The sequence below is a fragment of the Ovis canadensis genome, chromosome 2, assembly GCF_042477335.2.
Source record: "Ovis canadensis isolate MfBH-ARS-UI-01 breed Bighorn chromosome 2, ARS-UI_OviCan_v2, whole genome shotgun sequence".
Classification (NCBI taxonomy): domain Eukaryota; kingdom Metazoa; phylum Chordata; class Mammalia; order Artiodactyla; family Bovidae; genus Ovis; species Ovis canadensis.
This window is the reverse complement of record NC_091246.1, coordinates 223,349,876-223,364,820: the sequence shown is the minus strand read 5'-3', so window position 1 is coordinate 223,364,820 and position 14,945 is coordinate 223,349,876. Positions and strand designations below refer to the sequence as shown.

Sequence of the window (14,945 nt, the reverse complement as noted above, 5' to 3'; positions counted from 1 at the left end):
AGCATTACTTTATTAGCATGTGAGATGAGTGCAATTGTGCGGTAGTTTGAGCATTCTTTGGCATTGCCTTTCTTTGGGATTGGGATGCAAACTGACCTTTTCCATTCCTGTGGCCACTGCTGAGTTTTTCCAAATTTGCTGGCATATTGAGTGCAGCATTTTCACAGCATCATCCTGGAAGATGGGGTAAGATTTAGATGACAGTGGAATGAGGGCAGGAGTGAATGTGGTCAGAGGCAGACAGGGTCAAGATGGAGAGCCGTGTCTGGGACTGACACTGCTTTTTCAGTAAGTGGTACCCACTGGAGTTCTCTGTGAGAGAGATGACTCAATCTGACCTTTAGGAAGATAGCTGGTTGGGAGGAGACCGGAGTAGTTAGCTTCTGGAAGCAGAGGGACCTCTACTGGAGCTGTTTAGGCCAATGAAAGCTGAGGCAGTGGGGACAGATAAGAGCGGAGTCTTGTGACAGAGGGAGAAGGACCAGGACTGGGTGACTGATTTGGATGAGATGTGAAGGTGGGCTGGAAGGGGAGTGAGCGGTAGACGGCCACGTTGGGAGTGTCAGAGGGCCTGCGCTGGCTTGGTGGAGGCTGGCGGGGGTTGGGGGGGGGTGGTCAGACTGGGCTCTATCCAGTGGCTGAGTCAGCCACCCATCCGTGTGGAGGCATCTGGCAGAAAGGGGACGTTGGAAACCTGGACCTGAGGCTTGGGCTCAGGGCACCAGAGGAGGCCTGGGAGTCACCGGCTGGAAAGTAGTGACAGCAGAGGCGGGGCGTTAGAAGAGATCATCCAGGCAGGTAGAAAGGAAAAGACCCACACAGAGCCTTGGGAAAGGACCGCACAAGCAGAGGCAGAGGAGGAAGAGGACCTGCAGAGAGAGGGAGGAGAGTGAGGAAGTGGAGCCGGAGGAGGCACGTTAGAGGCGATGAGTCTGAACCCCCGACCTCCTGCTGGCTGACTCCAGGCAAGAGCCAGACCTTTCTACTGCCGTATGGGGGGACTAATGTCCACCCTGCCCCACCAGGTGTCCTGGAGGGCACTTAGTAGATGCTTATTGCTTCTTTCCCTTAGAGACCTGGGGAGGCATGGGAAGAAGTAGGGAGGGGGGCATATCAGCATCCTATGCTTTAGGAAAGGACACTCCTGTTGGGTTACTCCTGAGCTGAGGAGGTGGGGGATGGACCTTGGCACTTGCTGTGGGTAGCAGGTCTGAAAAGCTGGTGGCCAGGCGCTGATGAATAAGGGGATGAGGAGGAAGAGAGAAGGCTCTGGAAACTCCCTTTGAAGCCACGTGGCCGAGAAGGGAGGGTGTGGAGAACCACGTGGCATTAGAGGGAGCAGGGTAAAGGGAAGGACGTCCTGGTAGTGCATCATTGAAACCCTCTGACCTCTCAGGAAGAGGGAGCTAGTTCCTGGCAGAACTCCACTTCTTGGCATCTGGGGTTGAAGCTTTTGGTGTTTATTCAGAGATGCCAGCCGATGCACTCTGGAAGGAAGAAGTCTGTCATGTGAGCCAGGGAAACCGTGGTTGGTCTTGTGAGCCCGTTGGGGCCCCGGCCGGCTTTCTGAATTAGATGTCCTGTGACCCAGTCATCTCCAAAGCCTGAGAGGAGAGGGCCGCCGGCTTTCTGGGGACTTTTCCAAGGGAAGGGAGACAGTATGACCGGTCTCCTTCTGAAATGAGTGATGGGGCTTCAAGGGGAAGAGCGAAGGAAGTACCCAGTAGGTAGGTGAGTCTAAGAAACTTGGGGCCTTTCTCAGTTCCAAAGCCTAGTTTCAGCAAAGTGTGGGCAGTTTATCAGCTGTCTCTGCCTTGCATCCAAGCATAGCCCAATCCCAGACATTGACCTTTTCTCCTCTGTCCTCGGAATCTCAGACCTTGGCTTCTGCCACCTCTCACGGCCCAGCCCGTCTGCATCTTGAAGGGAGTGGTTTTGCCTTTGTCTCACTCCTCAGAGATGACAGTGGCCAGGTGGACAGGAGGGTGTGGGAGAGGGGTAGGTGAGGGGCTTGAGGTCCCTCCACCTGCTCTGAGGAGGGGAGGCGGAACGGAAGACCCCAGAGGAAGGACTCCCAGGGAGTCAGCCCTTGAGAAGGATCTTCTTGCATGGCTGCATTCTTGCCTAAAGCCTGGCAATACTTTGCTTTTACAAAAGTTCTTTTTTCTCCCATGATTTTAACTGTGTTTTCTTAGTTCCTCCTTCAGGTTGACCTCTGTTCTAATCATCTGCTCTTTCGTCTTTACCTCCCTTCTTCCCTTGCTCATCGGCAACTCCTCCCCATTGCCCCCCCAACCCCCCGCCACTTTCTTGTTTGAAGAGACAGGGTGGACAGTGGCTATGCGTGTTGGCCCTGCAACCAGACTGCCTGAGTCAGAAATCCCAGCTCCTTACCTACTGAGGTGTATACCTGGGCAAGTACTTCATCTCCCTCAGCCTCAGTTTCCTCATTTTTCAAATGTTATAATAATATCCATCTCATTGAGACTTCCCTGGTAGCCCAGTAGCTAAAGCTTTGCATTCCCAATGCAGGGGGCCAGTGTTTTGATCCCTGGTCCAGGAACTAAATCCCAGACGCTGCAACTAAGAGTTTGCATGCCACAGCTAAAGATCCTGCTGCAAATAAGCGAAATAAATAAATAAAAATATTTTAGAAAATCCATCTCTTACATGTCATATTATGGGAATTGACTAAATACCTATAAAGAGCTTAGAGTAGTACCTGGGAGTAAGTACTCCATCAGTATTATCTATCTATGTCTGTCTACTGTCTGTCTGACTCTCTTTTTTTTGTAAATGCCTTCAAATCCCTTTCTAATTTTTCCAGGTGACACAGAAGGAATATATTATGTTGAAAGAGCCTACAGAAGTTATATTTCTAGAAATGATAAATTATATAGTGTATTTTCACTGTGCTGTGTGCTTAGCCATTCAGTCGTGTCTGACTCTTTGTGACCCCATGGATTGTAGCCCACCAGGCTCCTTCGTCCATGGGGATCCTCGAGGCAAGAATACTGGAGTGGGTTGCCGTGCTTGCCTCCAAGGATCTCCCAAACCCAGGGATCGAACCCAGGTCTGCTGCATTGTAGGTGGATTCTTTACTGTCTGAGCCACCAGGCAAGCCCCTAAAGTACAGCAACTATCACATGGCTCCAGTGATGGAGAGCCCATTGTCTTAGAAAAGCTTCATCCGGGGTGGAAAGTTCCATCTAATTTCGCTCTTTCTGTGGCTTCCACTAACGCAGACAAGTCTTACTGGAACAAGGAATAAATAAAGTTATTAGTTCTTGTTATTAGGAGCAAATAAAAATGCACCCAACTCTTAGGTTGAAAAAAGTCAACATAGCCAAAGGACCAGATGCAGGGACGTGTCTTTTGCATGAACTGCTGCTAATAAATTTTAACTTGTAGATTTTATATTATAGGCCTTATTTGTTACAGGTTTCAAGCCTCGATTCTTACATTCCCTGTGTTAGTCATCTCTGCTACTTTTATGACCTTTGACCCCCATGCAGTACCTGATGAGAATGATGGCTAAGCTCACAAACCAAGCCCTTTCCTGTGTCACTAAAAACCTTCCTCCAGGCTGATGTCAACAGCTTTGAATGCTCTTCAATAGCTGGAAGACTACCCTAGTCTGTGTTATCCACTTCACATTTCTCTGTGAAAAGCAAGCATGAGATAATCTGTTAGAGGCTTGTTAAAATACAGATATTCCCCCACCCCCATATATCACATATCTTTTTCTTACTTATCTACTTGCAGAATGAAAGAAAATGAAATGGGAGAAACAGTCAATATATATATATTTAAAATATCTTTTGGAAACTCCATTTTGAATAGAAAGTAGCATAAGATGATACAGATGGTGAAAGTTGAAAGGAAAGAGATAGCAGTTACAATGTTCAAAGAATTCATTTTATCAAAAAGCTGTCACTTGCAAGTAAAAGTATTTGACTACTCTGCACCTTGTAGTTCCTTGAGTTAGATGTGTAATATTTGCAATATAATGTTATTATAGCCACAGTCGTATGGAGTCTTCTTTTAATGTGGATGTTGAGTTGAAGTGGGAATTCCCATAGGAATGTACACAGTGTATGATACATGTGGGTACTTGGGGCAATATAGCTCTTCCATCTTTCTCTCTCTCTCATTGCAAGGGAGGAGGACAAGTGGGGACACAGAGTCTCACTAGCATTTGCACAGATCACGATCTGTTCCCTGGGGAACACATTGGGACACATTGCAGCCCCAAATAAAAATTTGGGTTCCGGTAGCAACAAAGAAAGACAAAATACAGACCCTGGGGTAACTGATCTATCTGCCACTGCAGATGCTTGATGCCTGCTTCTCCAAGACCTGTTTTCCCCTTCTCTCATCAGTCTATCAAGTTTGTCCCAAATTTCCTTTGGAGAAAAAAGTTACATTCTCAGTTCTAAGAGTGGACACTGATTCAGTTCTGTTCAGTCGTTCAGTCGTGTCTGACTCTTTGTGACCCCATGGACTGTAGCACGCCAGGCTTCCCTGTTCTTCACCAATTCCCAGAGCTTGCTCAAACTCATGTCCACTGAGTTGGTGATGCCATTCAACCATCTCATCCTGTTATCCCCTTCTCCTGCCTTCAATCATTCCCAGCATCAAAGTCTTTTCCAATGGGTCAGTTCTTTGTAACAGGTGGCCAAAGTATTGCAGTTTCAGCTACAGCATCAGTCCTTCCAATGAATATTCAGTACTGATTTTGACGGGTTTGATCTCCTTGCTGTCCAAGGGACTCTCAAGAGTCTTCTCCAGCACCACAGCTCAAACAGGACACTGATAGGCTTAAGCTAATAAACAACCCTGGCTGGATATTAGAATCAGTAAGGGACTATTTTTAAGTATCTGTGCATGGGACCCACCTCTCAGAGCAACAAAATCAGAATCCTTTGAAGGGGTGCTTGGCTTGAAATCCAATAACATAAGGCAATTAGCATATCCCATTGGCTCAAGCAAGGATGGGCACGTAACCCAACTCAAGCCAAGTCGATGCAAGTTTTCATTTTATGCCCTCTGTTCTCTTTGAATTTTTATTTCTTTGTGATTATATTAATTATATTTGTATAGTTAAAAATAAATTAATCTCTTTTGAAGTTGCTTCTAAAAGTATAAGATGATTTTAAAGTATATGTCATCTATTGTTAGAGTACATTTCTTTAGATGTACAAATCTCCATTTTAGGAAGAAGTAAGAAGTATATTTTAACTGTGCCATGTATCCACAACCTCACAATAATACAGAATAGGTGTGAATAAAATGTTTTAATTTTATGTATGAGAAAATGACCCCTGGAGCTTAAATCAGAGCTCAAGGTCAGGACCAGCTCATGGGATGGAGAAGCTGCAGGAGAGCTGGCTCCTGACTGTGGAAGCCGATTGCTCTTTGTTCTGCTTTTCGTGTTTGACCTCAGCCTTCTTATCTAGCAGCTCTAATCTGATCTGGCCAACAACTAGAGAGGAGAAAATCCTCAAGGATTCAGCTAAGTATCTTCAGTTGTTCTTTTTCAATCAGATGTTTTTCGGTTCGACTTGGTTCCCAGATATCTTATGAAATTAACTTTGCATGATTTCTTTGATTATACTTCTGCTAATGTACTCATTGTTCAACTTTCAGGCCCCGGTGACACAATGACCATATTGCATTACTTCAGAAATTATGAGTAAACACAGATTGTTTTAGAAGATAAGAGTGTTAACTTTTAATGTCTAGTAGATTTGAGTGTCAAGTCATTTGTGAAGAATATTTGACTTGTTATTTTCAAGTCATTTGTCTGAAGAAAATTGGTGCAATTTTTAAAATGTAGAAGGACATCATAAGACTTGTTTTTCTCTAATACTAAGGAGTAAATGAGTTAGTTTCTTTAGTTGTGGGTAAGATTTTGTTCATCATTGTTTCTTATTTGCTACATTTAGATTTTGTTCTTTGGGATCATATGTGAAAAAAAATTCAAATCCTCTGTTATCATCATTTATTTTTTCAAAAGCCAATTCTTTGTTAAAATTCTGCCCAAGCTACTTCTGGTTTCAGAGCTTTAAGTTTTGCGCAGAGCGTTCAGGATGCTTTCATGTATGGTTATCCATGACCATTCTGTCTAAAGAAGAAATGTGGATTTATGAAATGCTGAGTTTCATTCTGTTAATCTTTTAACAGGCACTTATCACATGCATCCATACTCAGCAGATTTTAAAATGTTGCATCGTTGCTTCTCCTTTGACAGTTTATCAGAGGAACAGACAGGAAAATGAAATGAGTTTGTGTAACATTGTTAGTGTTTAGGAATAGCAAAAATAACCAATATATGGACAGCAAGAAAAGAAAGATTTAAGAAAATCTGAAGCCTGGATTATCCAATGATGAGTGGGTGTCTGAAAAAGAGAGATTTGGCTACACTTAGTTCAGGACAGAAGTTCTGACCATCAGCCCAAGGAGCAAAAGAAAAATTAGCAGACTTTTCATCGCAAGGTAATGAAGCCACCTAGTGGTTTGTTAGATAATTTATGTGAATGTATAAAGTGTCTTGCGAACTGATTGAATGGGTCTCTATCACGCATGAATAGGACTCTGATCACTTATCATTTAGTCCGGCAAGGAGGGTCAGTTTCATTGAGAAGAAGCACAGCGCTGCTCTGTGTAATCTTTTATATATTTATAATCTTTTTTAAAATCAGAAAGGACTTAAGTTAACTTACATGAAACTACAATGAGAGAGCACAAACTAGAAGAGAAAAAAAAAAGATATAAAAAGTAGTAAAAAAAAACTTCTGTTAATTCAAAAATGTTTTCAAGATTCTGTACATTTTCCATGATAGGACTCTATGTTTTCAGGAAAGCATGGGAACCGATCAGTTATAAAAATTCAGTGTTCAGAACAGTGAAATAATTTTTGAGAAAAGCAAAATCCTACCTGATGTCAAGAACAGAGAAATGTTTCTTCTAAAGGTCCTCACCGATGAGGTGCTGCCTCATGCCATGCGTAATGTCCTCAGTCCTTGTAATAGAAATCAGTCCCGAGTCTTGGAATATTGTTTCGCAGCTGTGCCTGCACTGCTCTGGAGGAGAATGTGCACCAAGCTCTATTTTCAGGGCTTGCCTGAAAGCATTTGATCCTCATAATAAGCCCGAGAGGAAGGCAGTATTATTATCCCATGCTGCAGATTAGGCCAGTGACATGCTGTCACTTTATGAACCTGCCCAAAGTTAAGCTCTTAATGAGTAATGGAACTGGAATTCAAACCCTCTGTGCTCTTTTCCAAGATGCTATGTGTGCTGAATGGCACATCCAGTGAAAATGGCAATGCCGTACTGAATACTCAGTCTGTAGGGCCTTGGATAGGAGTGCTTTAACACGGTGCTAAGGACATGCTGAGGACTGCACGTTTCTGAGATGACCCAGTTACGTTGCCCTCCAGTGTCACAGGCTTCCCCCTGACTCCAGCCTCTGCACACTCATGAATACGCATGTGCAGACACACCTTTGATCAAAAGCGGAGGACCAGGCAAGAGAACTCAGATTCACCACTTCCCAACTAATAAAGAACAGCTGAAATTCATCAACTTTTCAAACAGTTTTATTTTATTGGAGTACAGTTGATGTACAATGTTGTGTTAATTTCTGCTGTGCAGCAAAGCAGTTCATTCATTATATATATATATATATGCATTCTTTTTCATATTCGTTTCTATTATGGTTTATCACAAAATATTGAATAGAGTTCCCTGTGCTGTACAGTAAGACCTTGTTCATCCATTCTATATATACCAGATTGCATCTGCTAAGCCCAAACTCCTTTTTTTTTTTTTTATTTTTTACATTTTAAAATCTTTAATTCTTACATGCATTCCCAAACATGAACCCCCCTCCCACCTCCCTCCCCATAACATCTTTCTGGGTCATCCTCATGCACCAGCCCCAAGCATGCTGCATCCTGTGTCAGACATAGACTGGCGATTCAATTCACATGATAGTATACATGTTAGAATGTCATTCTCCCAAATCATCCCACCCTCTCCCTCTCCCTCTGAGTCCAAAAGTCCGTTATACACATCTGGGTCTCTTTCCCTGTCTTGCATACAGGGTCGTCATTGCCATCTTCCTAAATTCCATATATATGTGTTAGTATACTGTATTGGTGTTTTTCTTTCTGGCTTACTTCACTCTGTATAATCGTAAGCCCAAACTCCTAATCCATCCCTTCCCACTGCCCTCCCCTTGGCAACCACCAGCCTCTTCTCTTTGTCCACAATTCTGTTTCTGTTTCATAGATAGGCTCATCTGTGCCATATTTTAGATTCCACATATAAGTGATACGCGAGAGTATTTGCCTTTCTTTCTGACTTATTTCGCTTAGTGTGGTCATCTCTAGGTCCATCCATGCTGCTGCAGATGGCGTTATTTCATTCTCTTTTGTGGCTGAGTAGTATTCTGTTCATTATTCCATTCTCTTTCGTGGCTGAGCAGTATTCTGTTCGTTATTTCCTTCTCTTTCGTGGCTGAGCAGTATTCTGTTCGTTATTTCATTCTCTTTCGTGGCTGAACAGTATTCTGTTCGTTATTTCATTCTCTTTCGTGGCTGAGCAGTATTCTGTTCGTTATTTCATTCTCTTTCGTGGCTGAGCAGTATTCTGTTCGTTATTTCATTCTCTTTCGTGGCTGAGCAGTATTCTGTTCGTTATTTCATTCTCTTTCGTGGCTGAGCAGTATTCTGTTCGTTATTTCATTCTCTTTCGTGGCTGAGCAGTATTCTGTTCGTTATTTCATTCTCTTTCGTGGCTGAGCAGTATTCTGTTCGTTATTTCATTCTCTTTCGTGGCTGAGTAGTATTCTGTTCGTTATTTCATTCTCTTTCGTGGCTGAGTAGTATTCTGTTGCGTATTTGTGCTGCATCATCTTTAGCCATTCCTCTGTCGATGGCCAGTTAGTTTCCATGTTTTGGCTATTGTGAATAGTGCTGCTGTGAATATAGGGGTGCGTGTATCTTTCTGAACTATAGTTTTGTGAAATTCATGACCTTCTGATGGCTTTGTACCTTCAGATACGAGATTTAAAATGCAATCATAACCAAATATGCTCTGTTTTGCTAGTTTTTCCTTCCTAGAGTGGTATCTATAAATGTTTGGGAATGGCAGCTGAATTGATTTCTCTTAACCAGTCATGAAAGTTGATTAGGGATGAGCAAGGCAAGCCTGGCATCACTGAAACGTTTTCAGTTACAGGAGTCAAAATGCCATATAATCTGAGTCTCAAATTGAGCATTTAGAATGATGCTCTTTTAAGCTGTACTTTAGCATAATTGTGTGATTAATTTCTTGCAAAGCAGAAAAGGTATACTCTATAAAATGACTTTTTCATATAGATAAGGCTCCTTGAAAATAAATTTCCATTCTGTTTAAAAGAAATCTGTAGCTCAGTAAAGATTCTGCTGCTGCTGCTGCTAAGTCACTTCAGTCATGTCCGACTCTGTGCAACCCCATAGATGGTAGCCCACCAGGCTGCCGTGTCCCTGGGATTCTCAAGGCAAGAACACTGGAGTGGGTTGCCATTTCCTTCTCCAGTGCATGAAAGTGAAAAGTGAAAGTGAAGTCGCTCAGTTGTGTCCGACTCTTCGCAACCCCGTGGACTGCAGCCCACCAGGCTCCTCCGTCCATGGGATTTCCCAGGCAAGAGTACTGGAGTGGGGTGCCATTGCCTTCTCCGGTACCTATTAGCTGGATGATATTATATTAGCTAGGTAAACTTTCTGGGCATCAGTTTATTTATCTATAAAAAGTCTTTAGTAATACTGTGTGCAGGTATTTTATATATAAAAACGTGCAGGTATTTTATATATAAAAGTTTTTTATACCTTCAATCTTTATAACATCCTTAAATGGAATATTCACTGTTGTTATCCCCACTTTATAGGTGCTATCATTGTAGTTGGGAGATTAGATAATGTGAAGAGGTTAATTGGGATAGTTTCTGAAATGTGTTACGTCACTGGTACATAGCTGATATCCCAGACATGGAGGTGATGTATTCCTGCTGACTTCATCTCACCTAGCTTCTTTTCTCCTTTTGGAATATGCCTTGAAGATTAGTGAAGAGGAGAACCACACACATTAACAACTTAGCTTTGGGAATTAGATAGAGATTTAGGCCAAAGTGTAAAAATAAAACTGAAGTTTAATTTTTCCTACAGGAGTGGCAAAAACTCAATTATGATATCTACACCCTGCGACAGATTCGAAGGGAAGTGAGAAATAGATGGAAACGCATTTTAGAAGATTTAGGTAAGTCTAAAAGTGATTATAAAATGGCAAAAATAACCAGTTGTGGTTATTCCTCTTTACTTTTTCCAGCCTGGTTTTTATAAAAGGAATGTCAGTAACTGACTGATTAAGGCTACTGTGTACTAATTGTTTTCCCAATGCCGTCCTCTCTGTATCCTCCAGCGTAAACATCTGATGTTTCTCTTATCATCAGCCCTTGTCTTGAGGACATTTTTTGCCACGTGTTACCCCATCTGTCTTCAGTATCAAGTAGCACAGGGCAGTGAAATCATATGGGATATTCATTCAATCAAGATCATTGAATTTGGGGGCATTGTACATTGATTGATTTAAATGGAATGATTGGCCAATTACTCATAGCTTTATAAGATAGAGCAGATTGGGAGAAATATTATTTGTAAGAGAGACAGCAAATACCTGTGGTATTAGAGTAGCTATTGGGTATTGATTTTTCTTAATTCTGCCAGGGTTGTAATTCAGTAAATATGACCCTCACATTATAAAGAAGCTTGTTTTCATGTTCAGAAAAAATGAATTTATCAATTTTGAAGTCCTCAGTCCTTCCCCTTTGAAAGAGAACATTACACCTTGGCATTATAACTTTGCAAATGTGGGTACCAAGTTGCTATCCCTTGTTGCTTATATTATGCTCGTATTAAATCTATGAATCTTTTAGACCTTTGTACAGTAATTTAGCCAGCCAACGATATTGCCCTAGGGGAGGTAACCTGGGCTTGGAGGAGTCTGGACCTGAAGATGACCATTTTGCAGGTTGAGGGGGCGAGTAGGAATTCTGGGGACAGAGGAGGAGATGAAGAGTAGGGAATGGGAGGAGGGTTTCCAAGCTGATAAAGTGGGTGGCAGGCCATCAGTGGGTGAGTAGCAGAGGCTTAACTTGGAGGGAAAAGTTAACAAAGAAAATTTGACATGAAGAAACCGCAAAAGCATTTTAATTAAAGACCCGGCCAACCTCACTGAGCTGCAGGGCAGCAAAGGGAGTGGTGCCTTGGGCTTCAGCTTCCTTGTATTTGCTCCAAAGCCATCGACGGGTCCCCTCACCCCTTGCAGGTCTGTTGTGACTGCTTCACATGAGGGTTTAATTTCTTTACACAGGTTTTCAAAGAGAAGCAGACTCTTTGTTGTCAGTGACAAAACTGAGCACCATCAGTGATTCTAAAAACATAAGGAAGGCTCGGGAAATACTATTGAGACTGGCTGAAGAGACCAGTATTTTCCCAACCAGTTGGGAGCTCTCGGAGAGATATCTCTTTGTTATGGTAAGTGTCCATCTGCTTATTTTTTGGTAATTTTTTAAAATTAATTTTTATTATAGTTGCTTTTGTCCTTTTGGAGGGTGTCTCAGATGATAAAGAATCCGCCTGCAATCCAGAAGATTTCAGAGACCAGATTCTATCCTTGGGTTTGGGAAGATCCCCTGGAGGAGGGAATGGCAACCCACTCCAATATTCTTGCCTGGAGAATCCCATGGGCAGAGGAGCTTGGCAGGCTATAGTCCATAGGGTTGCACAGAGTCAGACACGACTGAAGCAACTTCTCTCACATAGTTGCTTTCAAATGTTGTGTTGGTAGAACACTGAGTAGAGTTTCCTGAGCTATACAGTAGGTTCTTATTAGTTAACCTATTTTATGAATAGTATCAATAGTGTATATATGTCAATCTCAGCTTGCCAATTCATCCCACTCACTCCCCTTTCCCTCTCATTGGTGTCCATACACTTGCTTTCTATATCTTTGTCTCTATTTCTGTTTTGCAAATAAGACCATCTGTACCATTTTTTAGATTCCACACATATGCATTCATATGTAATATTTATTTCTCTCTTTCTGACTTACTTCCCTCTGAGTGACAGTCTCTAAGTCCATCCACATCTCTGCAAATGATCCAGTTTTGTTCCTTTTATGGCTGAGTAATCTTCCATCGTATAGATGTACTGCACCTTCTTTATCCATTCCTCTGTTGATGGACATCTAGGTTCCTGATTTTGCTTTAATTTTTTGCTTCTCTATTAGTCCATAAACTTACTCATCATTCTAACCCCATGAACTTCACCGTGGTATGAGGTGTGGGAGATGGTGCTGGCATCTTATGCCTTGGTGTTCAGTAGCCAGCACATCATAATCACTTGGAGGGCTTTAAAAATTCACGTTTCTGGAATATACTTAGACCAGTTGAGACTTGGGTTGTAGTTCAAGAATCTGTATTTTTCAGCCAGTTTTGTTGGGCAGTCAGCTTTTTGAGCTATTTTGGGGTCAAAGAGATGTGAGAAATAGTGGGTATATAGCCTAAGATTGAGAAATGATTTGAAAGGACTCTAAGAGCAGGGGAATGTTTCCTGGAGAATATAAGTGATTAAGGAGTGTCTCTAAATTTGTTGAGAAAAATTTAATAAATGTTCTACTCACTCATTGTTATTTCTAGATGGATGTGATTTTTAGATGAATTTTTGCCACAGACATGGCTTTGTTTCCGTTTTGATAGCACTTTTGTTTTTAATTTTTTGGCAGGACCGTCTCATTGCACTTGATGCTGCGGAAGAGTTCTTTAAAATTGCCAGTCGAACTTACCCCAAGAAGGCTGGGGTCCCATGTCTGGCAGATGGCCAGAAAGAACTGCGCTACTTTCCTTTTCCAAGTCCCTAAAGGAGAAGCTACGAGGCAGAATGGGAATTCTTCCACTGGACCTCAATAGCCAACCAAAGTTGGGCAAATACGTGCAAACAAGAATGAGCAAGAAGAGAGCTAGCTAAGAGAAAAAGGATTTTGAATCCTACTAAAACCTAAGAGTTTGGATAGCTGGTCATCATGAAACTATATAAATGTTGAGGTTGCATTGAAACATCCTGGTGATCTTGCATCAGAGAGTTGGTCAGTGGGCTGTTTTATCATGGGTGATTAGATTCTATTGCCCCCATTTTGGTTTTGGTTGTATAATGAGCTTTGACCACTGATCCTATTGGGAGAATGGGATATTCCAGTTAATAAGATTACTGGAGCCATCATTGAGCCTAAATATGGATTACCAATTTTTAAATAACTGTTATATAATATAGGCTAACACCAAAACACTTACCAGGCATGATGCAACCTTCCTTGATTTTGGAGCACCTACATATCCTTGGAGGTGTTTAGAGCATCAGTTGGAGAATATCCAGAAGTTTAGGTGTATAAAATAATAGAGATATCTAGGATTGCTGCTCAGGAGGGAGTCTTAAGTAGAATGATCCCAAGCAGAACTCCATGTAAAAAGCTCTGTCTTCAGTTGTGGTACAGGCATCTCAAATTCTTAACATTATTGAGATCTGGTTACCTCATTTTTGCATAGTGTCCAGTTCTGGGCCACAAGCCCCTGCCTGATATTTTATCAGGGATATTTGACCTTCACTGTCTTCTCTTCTCTTTAGCCTATTTCCAGCTTATTGACTGAGAGTTACACCTGCCCAAAGTCCTCTCGTGCATATTTGCAACTCTGTAGGCCATGTTGTATTGAAGAAAGTCATTGCTGGACTTTCTTCCATCCTGAAGATGATTTTCAGAATGGAGCATTTCTGTCAATAAGTTTGCCACAGGTTGAGCAGCTCAGCTTCAAAAGTTAATAGCCCCTTAAGCAAGGAGCTTGTCATGAAATCAGGGTTCATTGTATTGAAAAGAGCTTTTCAGGTTTATCAGTAGATTGCTGAAAATAATGGCAATATTATTACTTTTACAGATTTTGCTTTTCTGACTTCAAGTTTAAAAGTAACTTGTATGTAGTCTGTGCAGGGGATTGTGACTTGAAGATTTCCCTACCCCAACTAGCTCTCTTGGTAGTGAATACTTTGTTTAAAATATTTGTTAGAGGAGATCCATGTTACCCATTTACGAGTGCATTGCAGACCAATTAACTGACATGTTTCAGGAACATTTTTCATAGTTGAATAAGTAAAGGAAAAGTTTTATTTTTTAAAATAAATAATACATTTTTATTTTGTTTTGTTTAGTTCTTAATACCTCTCTCAAGTTGTTTAAAATTAGCCTGCAGATATTTTCTCTCACTTCTGTAGGCTCTTGCTAGATAAACATACAGTGAGACAAACAAATAAAACCAAAAAGAAACAATAAATTAACAAAATACATTTGAAGATCATACTGTTTTCATCTTTGTCCATGGAATTTGTGTTTTGTCTTTCTGACTTTTTTGATGTCAAAATAGAGGAGATTGTTTGCATCTATAGAGAATAAATTGTAATGATAGTCTTTATTTTTGGTAATGAATAAGTAAGGTTAAACTTCCATTGCAAAGAATTAAAAGGTTTCTATATTTACTTTTCAGTTGAATGTGTGTTATATTTCCAAGAATAAAGAGGAAATAGATATTCTTTCCTTAATCCCTTTAAATTAAAAGTAAAGAGGCTGAGAGAGATGGGCTTAAGGACCTTTGGTCGTTCTAAAGCCAGTCAAGGGGCCAGTCTGAGTTCAAGTCCATTGAGAAGTACGTGAGAGGGGCTTGAGGGTGGCGGAAGTGACCACTTCAGGAGTCACAAGGTGCTCTTCAGGAACAGGATCCAGGGGTTCATGTGTGTATGCAGGGCAGTTTCAGATGATGGATGGAAATTTTTATAGTAATTGTTATGTATTTTAAC

The 14,945-nt window shown here is 41.5% G+C and overlaps 1 protein-coding gene across 1 annotated transcript in view; it reads left to right on the top strand.

Moving 5' to 3' along the window:
* The window catches only part of MREG (melanoregulin), a 70,908-nt gene extending 56,281 nt beyond the window's left edge, over positions 1–14,627 (top strand). Inside the window, exons 3-5 of the mRNA XM_069574500.1 lie at positions 10,215–10,305; positions 11,419–11,582; positions 12,832–14,627. Coding sequence (XP_069430601.1) covers positions 10,215–10,305; positions 11,419–11,582; positions 12,832–12,966 — 390 coding nt within the window. The 3' untranslated portion in view covers positions 12,967–14,627. The remainder of the gene's footprint in view (positions 1–10,214; positions 10,306–11,418; positions 11,583–12,831) is intronic.
* The last annotated feature ends 318 nt before the right edge of the window (positions 14,628–14,945 follow it).